General features: G+C 35.5%; 1 protein-coding gene across 1 annotated transcript in view; it reads right to left on the bottom strand.

Moving 5' to 3' along the window:
• Positions 1-18997, bottom strand: part of SLC9A9 (solute carrier family 9 member A9) — a 507404-nt gene that overhangs the window by 372343 nt on the left and 116064 nt on the right. Inside the window, exon 5 of the mRNA XM_016165975.2 lies at positions 3428-3543. Within this exon, the coding sequence (XP_016021461.2) occupies positions 3428-3543 (116 nt within the window). The remainder of the gene's footprint in view (positions 1-3427; positions 3544-18997) is intronic.

Below are 18997 nucleotides of genomic sequence, written 5' to 3' on the forward strand. Positions count from 1 at the left end.
ATCATACACTAAAAAAAATTTCTCTTTCTCCATCCTATAAGCAAAATAAAACATAAAACCTGGGGAAAATATTTGTATCACATTACAGACAAAGGGTTAATATCTCTAATATATTAAGGGCTTCTAAAACTTGAAAAGTAAAAGACCAACAACCCCGCTGAGAAAAGGCTTCTTCTAAACAGTTGGTTTTCAGGGGAAAAAAATACATTTGTCCCCTAAATATATGAACAAATGTTCAATCTTATTCAGAATAAGAGAAGTACTAAGTAAGTCAAACCACAGGGAGATACAAACCATCACATCTAATATGGATAAAAATACAAAATTGTGACAAAATTCTGCATTATCAAGACTGTGAAGAACAAATATTGTCATACATTTCTGGTATAAACACAAAATGGTACAAACTTATAGAGAGGAATTTCACAACTAGGAGAATTGCAAAGACATTTACCTTTTAAACTATTTCTAGAAATCTAGTTCAAAGAAACAATAGCAAAATGTGAAAAGCTATTAATTTCAATACCATTCATAATTGCAAAAGATGAGAAAGAACACAAATGTCCATCAAAAGATGACTGATTGAATTAACTATGGTGTCCTCTGCAGCTATAAAAGAGAATGAGAAAGATCTGTAAATAGTACTATGAAGTAAGTACTCTCCAAAATACTATAAATTAAAAAATAGTAAGGTGAAGAAGTAATATATAGTAGAGTATGTGAATGTTTGTGTATTTGCTTCAAATTAAAAATAGAAGGGTAAATAAAAACCAGCAAAAATGGTGGAAAAATTAGGATCGAGGGCACAAGGATAGAAGCTAAATTTTTCTTGTTTTTTTTTCCCTATGGTTTTCATTTTAGAATTCTGTCGATATTTAATTTAATTTTAAAACAATAATTAAAAGCAAATGACACAAATGAATTGTATATTGACTTGTGACTTAACCACTTGGAGAAATTATTTCAAGCGCTCTTAAAACAGAGTAATTTTTAACTGTTTATCTCTAGCGGAATACATCCAAAAGTTAAAAAGAATCACAACAAAATCCTAAGCAATTTTTGATAATCATAATTTAGTAATCATATGCGTATTATAATTTTGAAAATATATACTTTAAACAAAAGTAAATTATTTTAATGTAATAGGGCGACAAAAACAAGCAGAAAAAAAATTAAAATGCAAATAAAAATTCAAAGCAGTTAAGTAAATTTGAACTAAAAACATTAATATGAATATATGATATTATTTCTCCTTGAAAACAAATAAAAATATTAGAAGCAGTGACCAAACAAGTAGCAATGAAAACCCCTGGTGCCCAAACTTTGGTCTATAAATATATTTCCATCTTAGAAAGAACCAAGCCTTCTTGGAGAAATGGCTGGAACCAAGCCAAGGTAGAGAAAACAAACAAGATAAGATTGGAACCTATAGTCCTACCCAAAACAAAAAAACTATGAAAGACCATTGGGGTCATGACAAAAGTATATAGGAGAAACCTGAAGGGATTCCCAGTTATCAACAATAGAATATTTTGATCATCGAAAAAAATGACAGCAGTAGGTTGAAATATATCAACTATGTTCAAATTCATGTGTTAATATGGCACAAAAAAATTTCTTTGGTCATATGTGGAAGATAGTGGGGAAAAAACTTATTTCAAAAGAAAAAAAGAAAATTAGTAAATAAAGGAAAAGAATCAATTATTTATCATGCTTTTTATTTTCAAATGCTATCATGAGTACTCAAATAATTGATCTGTAAAACTATTTCTTTATGGGAGAGTACCAGTTGATAAATGCAAAAGGTAGGACAGAAGTAGCATACAACTAGTTCGTAAGTCCTCACAAATACTGAAATTAGCAATAGCCATCAATGGCAACTAAAGCCAGTAGCTGAAATGTGAACTCTAAAATGTAAAGCTTCTCAAACTTTAATGTGCATATGAATCACTTGAGGATATTTTTAAATTCTAAAATCTGACACAGTAGGTCTGAGGTTGAGCCTGAGAGTCTAAATTTATAACAAGCCACCACAGGGTGCCCATATTGCTGGCCAGAGGGTCATTCTAAGAAAGAGAAAAGTAGTCTTTGACATTTAGGAGCTGGCCTGTTACTGTCAGCTGGTCCTTGGTGTTCTCCTGTTGAACATAAACAGTTTCACAGAACAACATCAGACAAAGTCATTCTGTGACCATGATGGATCAAGACAAAAACAAGACTACTATGTGATCACATGTAAACACAAAATAATGAACACTGTCTGAAGCACAAAACTGACCAAATCCCACCCCTCATCTTGGCTATATAAATGGCCACTGCTTCTTCTCTAGTTGTAGTTTTAGGCTCAATCCAGTCTTCTTTCCTTCTAAGACAGAGTTACTAAAATTCTCAATTACTTCTGTTTCCTGACAGTATCTAATCTGAAGCAAAGACCCAATTCCTTAAATCCTCCCTAAAATCACCAAACACAAGCCCAAGTCCTATAATGAGTCCCCTCTAACTCCCTATGAGAGCATTCTCTTTCATTACAACAAGTATTAAACACATCTTGTTCAACTACAGGTACGTTTGGTGGTCTTTGTTGGAGTAGCAATTCAATAGTGAAGTGGATCAGTCTGACAGCTAAATCACTAATTACCGTGTGCTTCCTGATGTGATGCTATAGAGATTTGCAGCACCACCTATATTCTTGCCAAAAAAGATAAACTTGAATCTGATTAAGCCTCTAGATTTAACCATCAGTTTATAAGAAATACAAGGGATAGATAAACAAATAAGAAAACATATCCAATTCAACCTCAAGACAAATTTCCTTTTTTTCATCAAATAAATGGCAAGACAAAAAGAAGATGGAGGGAGAACATATAGATTAAAAGAGACTCAACAGTCATATCAATTAGATGTAAAATGTAGCCCTTGTTTTGGTGTTAATTTGTACAAACTACTACACAAACTAATAATTATAATGATAAAAGGGGAATGTAGGTGGGTATAGATAAAACATTGGCCATATTTGATAATTGCTAAAGGTATATTACAACTTTTTTCTATTCTTCTTACTTTTAATATGTTTGAAAAATTCCATAGTAAACAATTTTTAAAAAATATTTTTACTATTTCACTTAATAGATTTTTTAAAAAAGTTAAATATAAAAAAATTAAAGACTGTATCTCAAAATGTATATATATTCTAGAGAAATAAACTATGATAAATTTTAAAGAGTCTTTCCCACTACTGAAATGAATTTCAGATTTATTTTTTGAGCTATTAGAATGTTCATCTTTTTTTTTTATCACTAACAGATGTGTCAATTGCAAATGAAGAGGAATAAAGAATTATTATGTAGACTTGGATGATGATCTTAGAGAGACATTCGATTTAAATGTTTGAATCTTATAGTAAAGAAAATGTTATTTGAGCAATTACCTGGATCTGTAGCAGACATCAGTGAACCAAAAAACAAACAGTCAGTGAAATGGAAGTCTCCATTTTTCAACTGGCCAACGTATACCATAGACTTCACAAAGCCATACATAATTAACCTGTTGAAGAGAAAAGTAAGATCGTCAAACTTCAGGTTGAATCCTATACAAACTCATGCCATGATAGCTAACATTTAATGTGTTTCCTAAATAAGCATCATACACAAATTACATCCTTTTTCCAATTCATGGCTATGCTAGCTCTCAGTATACTATCTTAATCTCTTGACTACAAAAGACATTTTTACCAAATATCGCAACTCATTCATCTGGAAAAATGTAACAGAACATTTTTTGGTATATATCAATGAAAACAAGATGAGTCTCAAGGATATAAAAATAATCTGTCAAGTATGGCATAGCGAATCATGCTCACAAATACAATGGCTTGGTTGACATCTGTAAATGGATTATTTTTCAGTTTTCATCATTGTTTTGTCTGTCAGGCATGTCTAGGAAGGGTTTACATTTCTGTCACTGTGATGAGAAAGGTATTGGCCACTCACAGAGAACCCAGTCAACCAGTTATTTTATAGTAGATGAGTCTCTACTACTGCTGGTGTCAGGATACTTCTACGAGGTGTAGAGAATCACTGTTAGATTAGAGTACCTGTAACTTCAACACATTGTTAAAAATGAATCTTGAAATGGTTATGATTTGATCTCGCAAGAAAAGCTGTTTTTTCTTTCTTTGTTTCTTTTTTTTCATGAGATTATTAGGTTTATAAACTTACCAAATCTACTCCATGGAATGCAAATTGTTCTGGTCATCATTTGCCACCCTATGGCTTTAAATTATACTTAATTATTTAACTGACTGGCTAATTTTGATAAAATCCTAGCAGAAGAAACACAGAGATTGGTGAATTCGGTCACAGTAAAATCACTATAAGTGACTATAAGAATCCTTAGAAACTATAGCCCCTCAGACCAATAGATGAATGTTTAAATATTCACATGAATTTAAAGTTAGTTTTTTTTTTTTTAAAAAAATGTTCTAAGATTGTGAGCATGGCTAAAAAGGCTAGAAGTCAGATATTATAAATTATAATGTCAAGGGGAATGGAGATGTTTCAACTTCTGTTAAGAAAAATTTCTCTGTGAAAGCATGTTTCAGGTATACCTGTATTTAAATCCAGGTTCTAGCACCCACTAGCTATATGATGTTAGGGCATTACTAAAACTTTTTGAACCTCAATATCCTTATTCATGAAGTAGAAAAAATAATAGTTACCCCATAGAGTTGTTTTAAATATTATCTAAGATAATATACACCTGGTTTCTGGTACATAAATAAATTTTAAATGATGTTATTGTTCCTGGTAAAAATAATTATCAAAATAGGTAATTTTTAACTTATTATTTCTACTTCTCCACATGTTTTAACTCATTAAATCCACACATTGATCCTATAAACTAGATACTAATTGTATTTTTCAGATGAGAAAACTGAACATGGTGTCATCAAGTAATAAACTCAAGATGACACAGCAAGTAACTTGTGAAACCCAGATTTGAACTTCAGGGAATTGGCTCCGGAGCCTAGACTTTTAACACCTACATCATGTTCCCTAGATGAATAGTTCTATATTTTATATTATCTCATAGAATATACTCACAACTACCCCATTAGGTGGTTGCTCTACGTAGCACAAATAAGCAGCAATGTAGTATTCCTAAGAACTTGGAAATAATACTATTCTTTGTGTTGAACCATTGAGACAACAATTAGTGGGTTTGAGCAGAGACATTGTTGTGAAGAGTGTAGGGGAGGCTGATTCTTAACTAGGCTAAAGGTATTGACATATCTGAAAGACTGTGCCATGGGACACAGCAATTGTTGCTGGGAACAGGCAAATCCAAGTGGCCTCAATCATGGCAGCTCATCACACTTATCTTGGGGAGGGTCTGCTGGTTACCAGGGTGTGCAGCTTCTTGACAGGTGTAGGGGTAGCTTATTCAGCTTATCTGTTCATTCAATAGACATTACTATTAAACCCCTACTATATGTCAGGCTCAACGACTAAGGTATATCCATGACAAAAACAAAGATCTGTTTGAATTTTAGCAAGACAGACAGAAATAAAAAAAAATAATGATAAATTTGAATTTTATCTGTTACCTACACCACTCTCTGAATTATAATCTACAGGTCTGATTAATACTAGGACATTCTGGCCAGTTATGACATGACCGCTAAATTGCTCTCACACAGGCGTCCCTTTACCCTCTTCTAGTGTTAGCTCAGCTTCACCAGTCTTTTCTTATTTGAGCTACATTTTAAATATTAAGCATCAACAGACTCTGGAATCAATATAAACTTTATGACCTGTGACTGTATTTCTGAATTCTGTACTCATTAGTTAAATTTACAGGTTAGGAATCTGAAGCTCAGAAGTAAAATGACTTGCCCCATTTTATTAGACTAAGATAAAAATATATATGCAATATAGTACCCAGGCTTGGCAAGTTATGTGGAAACTATAAGTCTTATATACTATCGATGAAAATAAAATTAATGGTTTCCTATGCATTTATACCAAAAATAATCAAACATGAACCAAAAAGTATATATTCAGATTGTTTCTGATTACTATTATTAATGAGTGAAAAATTCAAACAATTTAATGTTTAGTGAATAAATTATAGAACAATTATATGATGAACTAATATGCAATTATTAATTCTGTATACAAGACTGTACATTGCATTCAGAAAAGTAAATTAATAAAGCAAATTATTGACTGGTAGTAAATGATAATTTCTAATTTTACAAAAATTAAACGTGCCTAGGCATTCATACAAACAGGAAAAGACCAGAAGCATGTAGTCTAGGATGCTAATAGTGGTTATATAATGAAACTAAATGTGATTATTTTCTTTTTTGGTTTTCTTCATTTTTCCAGTTATTCTTAGATAACAATCATGACAGAGCAAATAACAATGTACATTAGTGAGTGCTATTATGTGACATAATAGAAATTCAATGTCTCATTTAGCCTTCGGTATTCGGAGTTATGTTCTTTTTACAAATGAGAAAATTAGGACTTAGAAAGGTTAAGTAATTTGCATAAGGTCACAGAAGTTAGCTTGTGACAGAGCTAGATTTGAAACCAGGCAGTTAGATGCCAAAGCCTACACTATTAACCAACAGCTCTATAAAACTTTTGAATGGCTTTGAAATCAGGAGAAACACATGTGCATGTACACACACACACACATCCACACATAAAGAAATTTTTTTTAAAAAAGAAAGTTAATTACTTATTTGCTCCAAATCAATTCCGGAACATAAAATAACTATAATTCCAAAATTTCAATAGCTTCCTTGAGATAACATCAGAAAACTAAACAAAACAAACAACTCTTCTCGCACAAAAAAGCTAGGTTCAGTACAAGCTCAATATGGTCATTATTGACAAAGATCATTATCACCAATAATTATAATAAGGCAATAATTAGCCTGCATCTACTATGCCCAGTCACTCTTTTATAAATTGTAGCTATTGTCATTGTTGCTACATCATTATTAATAAAAACTAGTTATAATTATATCAACTCAGAGGCTAAAAAAATAAACCCATTAGCAACCATCATATTCTCAGAGAGTGGTGTATTTTATTAGTGCTTCACAGAAAGTATTTCTTGAGGATGCAAGAAAGATGTGGTTCAATGGGGAGAGGGAATTCAGTGAAGTCCAATGCACGCAGTGCTGTGAAGATGGCACACCTTAGTGAAATGTCCTCCAGGGGTCAATCTGTGGTGACTGACAGCCCAGGTTACAGGGTTAGACAGAAGCAGAACTGCTTCATAAAAAGGAAAATTGATTGTTGATATCATTGATTTTAATTAATACTCACTATTCTTTATTAGTACTATTCTTTGAAAGGCAGAGTACTGTTGCCAGGGAGAATTCAAGGGTGGAAATCTATGACCTGCCTTCAAAGAATAGAGCATCATAGGATGGCAGTCATGTTACCTACACTAATAGAAGGCATTGTGTAAAAGGGAATTTAGGGATATGTCCAACACAATGTTCCACATTCTCACTTTATGGAGAGTTTATGATGCATGTAGTGATTTTTAATTTCATGAGCTTGTTTCACACTATTAAATCTCCACACCTAAAGGCATGTCGTAAAAATGCTTCAAAACAAAAAGTTTCAGAAGGCTCAATTGTTTGGATAATTTTTAAGTATGTCATTTTAATCTCTCTCAGTATTTTTTAAAAAAGAAGTGCATCTTCTTTTTCAAAAATAGCCTTGATCAAGCTATGAATAGAAGTACTTTTTGAATTGTCAGAGATAAGCAAGGGGAGTTGTTGTCAGTTTGGAGACACAGCTGTGTGGACCAGTCCTGTTACTGTCAGAAGAATCTTATATCTGCCTATAAAAACATGTGAAACAGGTAACTATGGGGAGCTCAATAGTGGAAAAAACCCAGAACCAACAGGTTCTAGAAACAATATTGTTACAGTCTGCATCTAGATTTCTGATTTCTATACCCAAATATTTTCCTCTGGATAAATATCTTTCCCTATTTATTTGTTCACAATTTATGGATAGTGTAAATTTCATAGTTTTTTTTTTTTTCCGGGGCATGCATACAATACCCTACTAGAGAACTCATACATTTTTTTCATGTTTTTTGAGATATAATTGACACATAAAATTGTATACATTTAAGGCATGCAGGCATGCAATGTAATGATTTGATAGATGTATAGATTGCAAAATGATTATCATGATAAGGTGAGTTAACGTCTATCACCTGTGTGTGGTGAGAACATGTAAGATCTACTCTCTTAGCAACTTTACAATACAGTACAGTATTGTAAACATACAATACAGTATTGTTAACTATAGTCATCATGCTGTACATTACATCCCCAAAAGTAATCATCTTTTAACTGGAAGTTTATACCTTTTGACTATTCACTCACTTCTATCCTCACCCCCTGATCCTGGCAACCACAAATTTGTTCTCTGTTTCTGTGAGAGAACTCATAATTTCTCAAGGCTAGGCTGGGTGGGATTAGGAAGGTCTACTAGCCAAATTCATTCATTTGTTCACTCAAGCTCTTTAACTCATTCATTCAAAAAATAATTTTCAATAGAGATAACTTCTCCTCTCAGAGAGCTTAGATTTTATTGAAATATCCAGATATTTAATAGCTAATTTATAATTTATTATTTCATTAATATTGTGATTAAGGTCTATAGAGAGAAATATAGAGTGCACATGTGCAAACTTCTGGCTGGGAAACATTGAAGAGAGACTATATTCTTGGGAGAGAGCACAAGTTCAGTTTTAGAATGTTTAGACTAAGAAGCTGATGAGACTGTTGGGCACACAGATTTGGATCTCAAATGAGGGATTTATTCAGGAGAGATATCCGAGAGCAAACACTGTATGGTGTATATTATTGCTACTTTTGGTGTGGATGAAAGTCTGAAGAGGATATAAAGTAGAAAAAGGCCCATGTTTGTGGCCTGGGATACTCCAGCATTTGAAGATGAGAAAGAGACAATGAAGTAGCAGAGAGCACCATGAATAAGAAACATGAATAGAAATCTAATAGAGTGTCATAGGAGCCAAGAGAAGAAAGTGTTTCAAGAAGGACATAATATATAGGGTTGAATATTGCCAAGAGGGCCACTTTATTTAGTGTCTTTACAAATGTGTGGCTAAAGCAAGATTTTAATGGGTGAAAAACCCATGGAAAATGAGGAAATTGAGACAGGTAACATACCCAAACTTTCTGAGAAGTTAGGCTATGAGGGGAGCCATTTCTGCCTCCAGACAGAAAAGAAGGATTAGTTTGAGATTTGAATTGGTCATAAAGACATAAAGAAGAAGTTGAAAGAAGCTCACATCTCATGGGGACTTCACGAGCAAGGGTGTCAACATGATAATTGTGCTTTGTTAAGATGAATAGCATCAGGAGGTGAGTCTGACTTTGGATAAAATTATAAGGTCCCTAGAGGACCTGTAGAACCAGGGGCTCCTAGAAGTGTTAAAGAAATGATTTTCCTCTTTTATCACTATTTCTCACTATAAATAAATATATATATATATACATACACATATATATGTGCGTGTATGTGTGTGTGTATATATATATATATATATATATATATATATATATATATGGCTCCTATACTATTTTTGCTGAAAAATGCAAAGATAAATTAGACATGATTTCTATCCTCAGGAAGTAGAGATAAGTCACCTACATAAGCAGAACATGTGATAGAGAGTACTAAGTGTTCTAGGAAAGGTGCAGATCAAGTATACTGTGTTCACAGAGAAGAAGCTCTCTTTAGTTGGGAACTCAGGAAAGGTGGCATATCTATTGAACCTGAAATATACATTCAAGTAAGGAGACTGCCCAGTAATGTTCCAGCTATATGTCGGATGTCTCAACTATCAATTTTTTTTTTTTCTGGATTGCAAAATCATTCCTACTGAAGATGGTTTCTTCTTGAATCAGTATAAAACTCAATAGAGAAACAAACAGAAAAAAGAAAAAAAAAAACCTTCCTTTGGCAATCCAAGGAAACATCTGCTATCTGCCATCTGCCACCCACTTCAGAGTTGAGGGGGAATGGCCTGTCCTGACTGAGCTATGGCTTCACTTAAGGTTTTCACCTCAGCATCCAGGACAGGCTGCTCTGCCCTAAGGAGTCCAGAAGGCCTGAGGGCCCTGTTATAGATGAAGCAGGTTCTCAGATCTCACAATGCTAGATGACTCCTTAGGTCCATCCTACTTTTCCTACCAGTCTCAAGACTTTGTTCTTTCTGTTTCATTGAAGGTTTGGGAGAAAAAGAGGATGAAGTAATTAGGTGGCCTGTGGGAATTAAAAAATGGGGGATCAGGTGAAGCCCCACTCAGCTTTGCTATAGCAACAGATGAACCTCTGTTCAGTTCCTATATCAGATATTTTGTACAATGAACTATGAAGATTATGGACTATCCGCCCTTAATCTTCTCTCCTCTGAAAGGGGTGAAGGGTGACAAGCTGTAGAAGAAAGGGGAGGTTGTGTCTTGTGTCCAATCATTTTATCTTTAAGTGGAAAGGTAAGACTGCTTAGGGAATGGAATAGGGGTAGGAAGAGGAAAGTAGTAAAAAGAAGGCTCATTGTCAGGGGCATAAGTGTGTATGTTGAAGATGAGAAATCCGATGTCAGGACATTTTACCACTCAAAATTTTGTTTACAACAGCAAACATCAAGACAACTGCTACCCCAGTTTTCTCTATTCCTGACCTTTTTTCTCTTTTTAGTTGCCAACCATCTTTGGAACCTTGTTTTTTTCCTAAGGCACTTTTCATTAGGTAGAGTGCTTTCTGGCCCTAGATTTTAAAAAGACTGTGGTAGGCATGAAAGTAGGAAAAGGGGAGGGAATAAACACTTGAATATTTGTTGAGTACCTCCTCTGAATTTTTTAAAGTTCTCCCATCTTTCCAATACACCAGTTGGGCAGTCATCATGATTCTTATTTTATAAACAATAAAACCCAACAAGTAATGGACCTGAGATTTAAACACATGTTCCTTTGTACTTTTTACTACTGGGCACTAAGTAAAAAATTTAAGATATCTTTGCTTTGGCCCTCCATATTAAAAAAGCTAATTACTATATTTTTCGATCCTGGTAGAATGTCTTTGACATGATACATAATGGGACCAGTTTTTCAAGGGCTAGTAGTGGCCCAGAAGACCGTTCTTTTAGGAATTTAATTTGGCTGTAAAAGGGTACAGAAAGCATGATGTCACCCATGATTTTCCATTTAAGCCAGTTCTATGTGTGGCTTCCTGTGGGCCTTGGCCACCGTATTTTTTTTTTTTTCAGGAATAAAAAGACTACAGAAAGGAAATTGTGATGAAATATATTGTTTTTTAAAACCATGGCTGGGGTCCAAGGCTCTGAGACCTTGGGACCTTTGGAATAAAGTTAAGTGAGCCTATTTCTCGCTTACTTTACTGCCCACTTGCCTGTCAACTTGCCTCCTTCCTGGGCTTCCTCTGGAAGCTTCACTGACCTTTGCACTTCTGTACCAAGTCCTGCTCCTACAGCAACCTGTGCAGTTATCTTCAGGGAATCAAGCTTCTTTTCGGTAAAGCACTTCAAGCTTCTTGGAGGAAATGTGATGTAAATCACAAGCATGATTATAGAGAAGGCATAAGTTGCAAATGCTGACATGCAGTAAGTAGAGATCGACTGAAAGATGAACTACACACAGGTGAGAAAAAAACAGGCATCCTGATTGCACATCTACTCATTTCTACTGTCTGAGAACATGCTGTCTCATTCAGGGGTCGAAGGGGATCATTTCTAAGACTAAGAGGAGCAGTGGAGGCAGGGCAGAACTCAAGCCACACTCAATGACAACCTCCCTTGCAAAGCTTTCCATCCTGTGCCAGCATCCCGAGATGTATGGTCCCTAAAATTCCATGAGTAATCTGAGCTCCTCTTCCTGGTCATCTCACCCACCTTCTCCTTTTAGAAAACAATGCTTAGTGCTCACTGTATATAATCACTGCTTTCTTGACACTATCCCCTTCTCAACTTATATCCCCACTGTTCATCATCTGATGTGGTTTATAAAGTCTTTATGTCATCCAGGTCCTAAATTCCACCCATGCATTCTTTGTGTGTCCATTTTGCCTGATTAATTTGAAGAGAGAAAGCACATTTGGGCTGTTCTGCCTCCTGCTCTCTGTTTTTATCTACATTCTGTGCACACATTACTCAGCCTTGCTATATACTAAGGGTTACAAAGATAAATCGGATATGGCTTCTGTCCTCTAGGAGCTCACAGATTAGGAGAGATAAGTGATGTGTGTAAATAACTGGACTACTAAATGAAAAATTACTGATTAAGTAAGAAAGCTAAAATAATGTGGTATGGGGTTCAAAAGAGTAAGGGAGAACCACGGTATGGGAGAATAAGGCATTAGAGGTGAATTAATCTTTACTGAAGACAAATGGGGTCAGACATGAGTTGTGGTAGAAAAAGAAACAGGGGAGGTCATTACAGAAAAAAGTTACATGGGCCACCAAAACATGTGGGTAGTAACACAGGAGATGTGGACAGTGAAATTTCGGTAATCCAGTGCAATTGATTCTTCCAGTATGTATTGCCACATATTATAACTCAGTGGTTCTCAAATTTTGCTGCATATTAGAATAACATAGGAAGCTCTAAAAATTCTAGGCTATATTCCAGACCAAGTATATCAGAATCTCTGTGGGTGAGACCCAGGATCCATATTTTTTAAGTTCTCCCATTTTCCCAACACACACCCAGGATCTAGTACAAATATTCTAAGTCACCACATCTTGTCTCTGATATTCAGACTAACTACCTAGTGATGAGCAGGTCTTGGAGTGAGGTCTGAGTTTCTGCAGTTCTAATGAGCTTCCAGGTGGTGCCAATGATGCTGGTCTCAGGCTACACTTTGAGTAGGAGACTCTAAATGAGGATGCTGTTAACTAAGTAAAATCACTCAGCCATTTGCGTGCATTCTGGCCCTGGTGGTAAACTCCTGAAGGAGGCAGCACTTTGAATTGACAAATGAAGCTCACTTAAGATGCAATTAATACAGGCCCACATATGGCTAAGCGCCTAATGCCTACTGCTTGGTGATTCGATCTCCCTGCTAATTTGTAGAAGAGTACAAGGGTTGTTGAATAGCATGTGAGAATTCAAGGTGGTATTACCTGCTGGCTCCAATTTGGAGCTCCTTGTAGAAGAAAATGAAAAAAGAGGTGAGGGAGAGGGAGTGGAAGAATGTCTCATCCACTAAAATGTAAAATTTAACAGAGCTCCATATACCTGTGATCTGCCCCTCCACAAAGACTTCTTTCCTAGGTATAGAGACCCACCCTTCCCTGACACGGGAAAAAAGCTGTGTGATTGCTTTAGTTTCATAATATTTGAGGCTGGTCATCGAAAAGTCCTACCAAGTTTTCGAGAGTGGTAAAAGGAATTATAAAGCTTCTCTTTTTAAATATATTTTTTAAATGCTAGCAAAAATTGCATGTTCATTGAAGGAATACTGTGCTGGTTAAATAAAATAACACATTTATTTGCTTCGGGCTGAACTATATCAACTCAAAAGCTCTGACTGGCAGCACAAATGTGTGTGTGTATGCGAGTGTGTGTGTGTGCATACACATATATTATACACAACACATACAGTTTTGGTTAATAACAAGTAAGAAAGCTTGTGCAAAATATCTCAAATTATGAAATTCATCCAGGCTAAAGTAGCAGGAGAGGAGCCTGCTACTCTGTACACGCAGGCCCTTAGCCACTGCTTTTCGCCTCTAAAAACACATGCAGAACTGTTACCAAATTTTCTTTCACCCTTCCTGAGAATTGTGTAAAATCAAGGTCCATGGATTTTTTCCCCAAATTTATTTTACCATCAAGTGCATAAAATCACAGATAAAATAACTTACAGGACCTTAGAGGCCTACCCTCCACCTCATAGCCTTTGCTCTCCCAGTTATCCTCAAGTATAAAACTGAAACATTGTTTGTAATTAGTTGTTTATATAGGGGGAAAATATAACAAAAATTATTCAACTGAGAGCCCCCTATTTAAATATATGAAAATTGTGACCCATCCAGGTTAATGGCTTGGTCAAAGTCACAAAGAACTTTTCTGTTGTTAACAGAACTAAGTTCTGTTGGTAACAGAACTAAGGCCCAAATGCCAATTTTCTCCTAAAGTGATTTCACCAAAACTGGTAGTTTTCCCTGACTGCTGCCTGGGATCTCAGCAAAGGAAATAAAACCTGGGATTTGAATATAACTTGCCTAATTTATTATTCCCAGAAAAATTTCCCTTCCTTTCCATATTCGCTAAAGCATATTTATGTTCTTCAGCTGTACTATTTGGGAACCTAAAGCCAACTGCTGGCTGCAATAGAATGTAAAGTACAAGAAAATGCAACTCTCTGGATTTATCTCAGAGAGATCAATTTTGCAGCAAGCAGCAAGCTCACAAATTATTTAGATGCTAGAACATATTTAGCTCAAATTAAGATGTTACACTATTTACTGTTTGATTGATCTCTTTAAAATATATTATCATTATTGGTGACAAGGTAGAATGAACAATTTACCTTGTGAGTGATGAAAATCCAACATTAGTTCCTTGCACTGATTCTTATTTTTCAACAATGTCAATATATTTTTGAAAAATTTTTGGTCTAGAATGGAGAGCTTCAAATGGCCTGTTTTGCTTATGATGCATGTAATACAACTTGTTGCTAGAAATTCCTTTGTAGTTGTAAAGTGAACTTTTATAATATTTCAAATCACTTTTCAGAGCAGATAGACTGTTCTCATGGGCTTCTCTTCCAATAACAGAATTTATTCACTAATCAAATATAGAAAAAAAATCACCAAAATGCATTAGAGAACAAGAAAACTATAAAATATTTACTCCTATTAAGCAATTATTCCCTTATAGATCCTGAACTTTGAGATCATTGCTCCTGTTCCTCAGCAACATAAATATCTGTTAAAGAAGTTCACCTGGTTTACCAAATCTTTTTACTCCCCTGTGTCCCTGGCATAATATTAACTGACCAGACTCCATGGCTAGATGTACATGGGGCCAGCTTGACCCATTTATGGAAACATTTCCAACAATCAACCAGTCATCTGGTCTATATGACACCAGAAAATGGATACAACTTTTCATCTGTTCTCCTATCTAGTAACCCCTGTCCACCTGACATATGGACTGACTTTACACTATTAGGCATTGAACTAAAGTATAGATAGTTCTGCATGTTCCCATGTGGTTTGAGTTGAATGGGCTTTGAACTCAGCTGTAACACAGATCCTGGTGGCATGAACCATCTGCAGACAAAGGCTAATGGGCCAAAACTTAATGATTTGATTTCTTAAGAGCTCTATTCCCGTGGAAGACAAAGCACCTGCTATCATTAACTGTGATTTCATCTTTAAGTTTACAACATTAGAAGGAATAGTGCCTTCTTTATAAAAATGAGATTCAGAGGAAGAAAAAAGAATCAAGATTATTTATTAATCCATACAATACATTTTTAATTAAGAGCCTACTATATGCCAAGCATTCTGCCAAGCTCTGGGCACAAAATGAAAAAAAAAAGATAATGAGCAGTCAGTTTAAGTACATGGAGAAGTAAACAGAGTTTCAAGCTAGCGTGATAAGTGCCTCTGCTGACTTATAGTTCTCTGACCACAGGCAAGTTACCTATCTCATCTTTTCCTCAGTTTCCTTGTTCATAAAATGGACATGATAATAGTACCCTCTTGTGTTATTACCAGACCATTACTGCTGAATGATCCAAGGGGTTCTTTAGTTCTTCTAGCTATCACTTTTGTTGGGAAACACAAAAGACTATTTAGAATTAATGCCCCCCTCAGAGAACAAATGAATTCTGAAAGCCTCAGATTTGGAGCTGTCAAGAGAAGCTTTTAATGAATTGTTTTCAACATAGAAACATACATTTACATCTAGTTGCATTTTAGAAAGTTGCCAAGACCTCATTGGAAAGAGTAATCTGTTTCAAACGATTTTTCATATGGGATCTAATGTTGTCGGCATGTCATGCATCAGAGAGAACCCTTTTCTTGACACCACCATATCCAATCTCAGATCTGCCTGAAAAAAGTGGATGAGTAGCCAAGCAGAAGGGCAAGATTGCCATTAAGTCACAAATAACTTAATAGGGTTAGTCACCCACATAATGAAAATATTCAAACTAATATTAATATAGAAAAAAACATGATAATTACACAGATTAATTAAATATTAAACTAAGTAGAATTCAGAGCCTGCTATATGCTGTTAGACATGAAAGCTGGTTGATCAGCCATATGGCCAGACCACGAGAAACCTACAGAACAAAGAAATATTCCTGTAGAGATTGCTAACAATTATTTACCCATACCGTTAACGTTTATCCATAACAGAAAAAGCAGAAACTTTAAGCTATACATTGTACAACCCAACCATTTATTCTATTCTTTACTCCCTATAATCAGTAATTTTTCATAGAGACTAAGAAACAGATATTAACCCAATTCCTCAAACACTCGGGGTCTCATTCTCTGACTCTGAGAGGAGCCCATGCTCTGTCTATGGAGTATTATTACTTCTCAAATAAAATTTCCTTTGTCTTTAACTCTGGCTCACTCTTGAATTCTTTCCTATGCAATGCCAAGGGCCCTTTCTCGGCATAAGGCTTGAGTCCCCAATTGGGGGAGGATTTGCTCTGTCCTGCATCATCTCCTAAAATACAGAGGGGTTAGAAACACATTAGTTGGATGAGAGATATATAGCTCAGTTTGTTACCTGAGCGAAGGCTAAGAAGCAACGTGGCATCCAAAGTTTAGAACTGAAGGTGGTCATAAGAAAGAGAGAAAGAGAATTTAATTTATGTTTCTCCAAAAAACCAGGGGAAAAAAGGAGCGTGGGTGAACATTACAAAGAATCAGATCATCCTATTGAAAAACTGTCCAAAGAATGAGGTGGAAATGCACTATCGTGGGAGGTAGTGAGTTTCCTTCCCTGGAGGAATTTAAACATCCCTTAAGTGTTCTATAAAAAGGATACTGGTGTGGTTGAGAAAGTGAATTTGGGGAATGAAACTCAATAACTTTTAAGGTGATTAAGACCCCTAAAACTTTAGGAAAATCTGAGGAAAAAATAAAACCGAAGGCCAAGAGAGGAAGATGGAAAACTTTCTATTTGACGATATTTTCTAGCATTTAGTCAGTTATCAAAGTAAAAATAAAGACAAGTTTGACAAGACCTAAAATCTGGCACCAGGAACTGATTTTATTAAACAGCACCCTTTTCCCAGCATGACAGCTACTTCTTCACAAACGTATAGTTTGGGATTAGAATGGAACAGATGAAATTATCCATGTATGTGTTTAATACTTCAACCTTCTCTTGAGATGGGAGGAGGCATTCACAAAATTCATTTAACTCCCAAGACAGCCAAATGACTCATTTTTCTTTCCCAGATGGCCCTAAACAGGATGTCTAGCAGCCTCTCTATCATATCAAATAGCAAGGGTCCTGTTCTGGCTTATAGGAAGGCCTGCTGGCACTTCAAATTCACTAGCTCTGACCCTGAACACAGTATCTTATCCAGAACCTTGGTGTTACTCCAGCATCTCTTTTCTTAATAAAGATGCCAACTTCATCCAGAAAACTGAAGGTCATCTTACACATCTTTACCTTATCACTGTGCCCTTCTCCATATGCAATTTACCTCTAAACTGAGATTTTACCTCGTTAATTGGTTTCAGATACATCTAATATCTATTCCAGGCTAATACCACATCTCCTCTGGATATTTCTATGCCTACTTAAATTGATCTTCTGTATTCCCTCACTTTCCATCGATGTGTATCCAGAATCATTTTAAAACACAATTGACCATGAATTTCTATGCGCAAAACCTTTTCAAGACTTCCCATTGCTCTTAGATTAAATACCAAAATATTTCTTGTGGTTATTACTTTCCAGATCCATTCTCATCCTTTCCGCCCTGCTCTGTGCCCCAAGAGGCTGACCTCTATGAACTCCATCAATGGACTCTTAGTCCCTAGTGTTTAGTTAGATTTGACCAATGGAGATAAAAGGACACTGGCAGGAGATTAGAGTGGAAGAGAAGGGTAAGTTTGGGGTATTTATTCTATTTTTCTTTCAGTTCCCTCCCTTCAGGGTCTATATGGGCTCTCTTTGTCCTTTCAGCAAAGGTCACAGCTCCATTCAGTTGGTCCTGTCCACACAGCTCTCTCTTCAGGTCCTAGTACCACTTCATCCCTTTCCCCTACAGATAATGATGCCCCATTACTAGCCCCGAGAAACTGGACTACTCCTTATATATTTTCTTTGTATTGTCCACATTTTTTAAATATTCATAAAACATCATTCTTTCAAGGTAATTATTCTAGCCCCTTCTGCAAGAGTCTGTTGTGCCTAATAGAAGTTTTATAATGCCTATATGTCTTCGTAGCACTCACCATCAAACTAAATGATTAATTTGTGTAAGTGATTGCCTCATGTCTGTCTTTCTTGCTAAGATGAGGGCATGGGCTATCTCTATCTTAGCCACCCCCAGGTCCCAAGAGCACCTACACATAAGTGCTTAATAGCTATTTATCAAATAAGAGCAAAGAAGAGAGAGAGATAGAGAGAAAGGCCAAGGCAGGATTGCGAGTGCCCTGGTCAGAGTTACCAGAACCATCACAAAACAAGGACTCCCACATAACAAAGCTGAAAGGTGAGGGCAGGACATATTGTCCTTTCATTGTTAGAGTAAAACTGGAGGAGGTATGATGTCAAAAAATTGTTTGGCAAGATACAGTTCAAAAAGAAAATTTTAAATCAAATATATTTTTCAAAATGTGAGTTTTATACATAAAAGGTTAAGTCATTTTTTTTTTATCTCATTGCATACTAAGCCACTACAGTCCATAGCAACTTGGC

The sequence above is a fragment of the Rousettus aegyptiacus genome, unplaced genomic scaffold (assembly GCF_014176215.1).
Source record: "Rousettus aegyptiacus isolate mRouAeg1 unplaced genomic scaffold, mRouAeg1.p scaffold_m13_p_4, whole genome shotgun sequence".
In the NCBI taxonomy this organism is placed as follows: domain Eukaryota; kingdom Metazoa; phylum Chordata; class Mammalia; order Chiroptera; family Pteropodidae; genus Rousettus; species Rousettus aegyptiacus.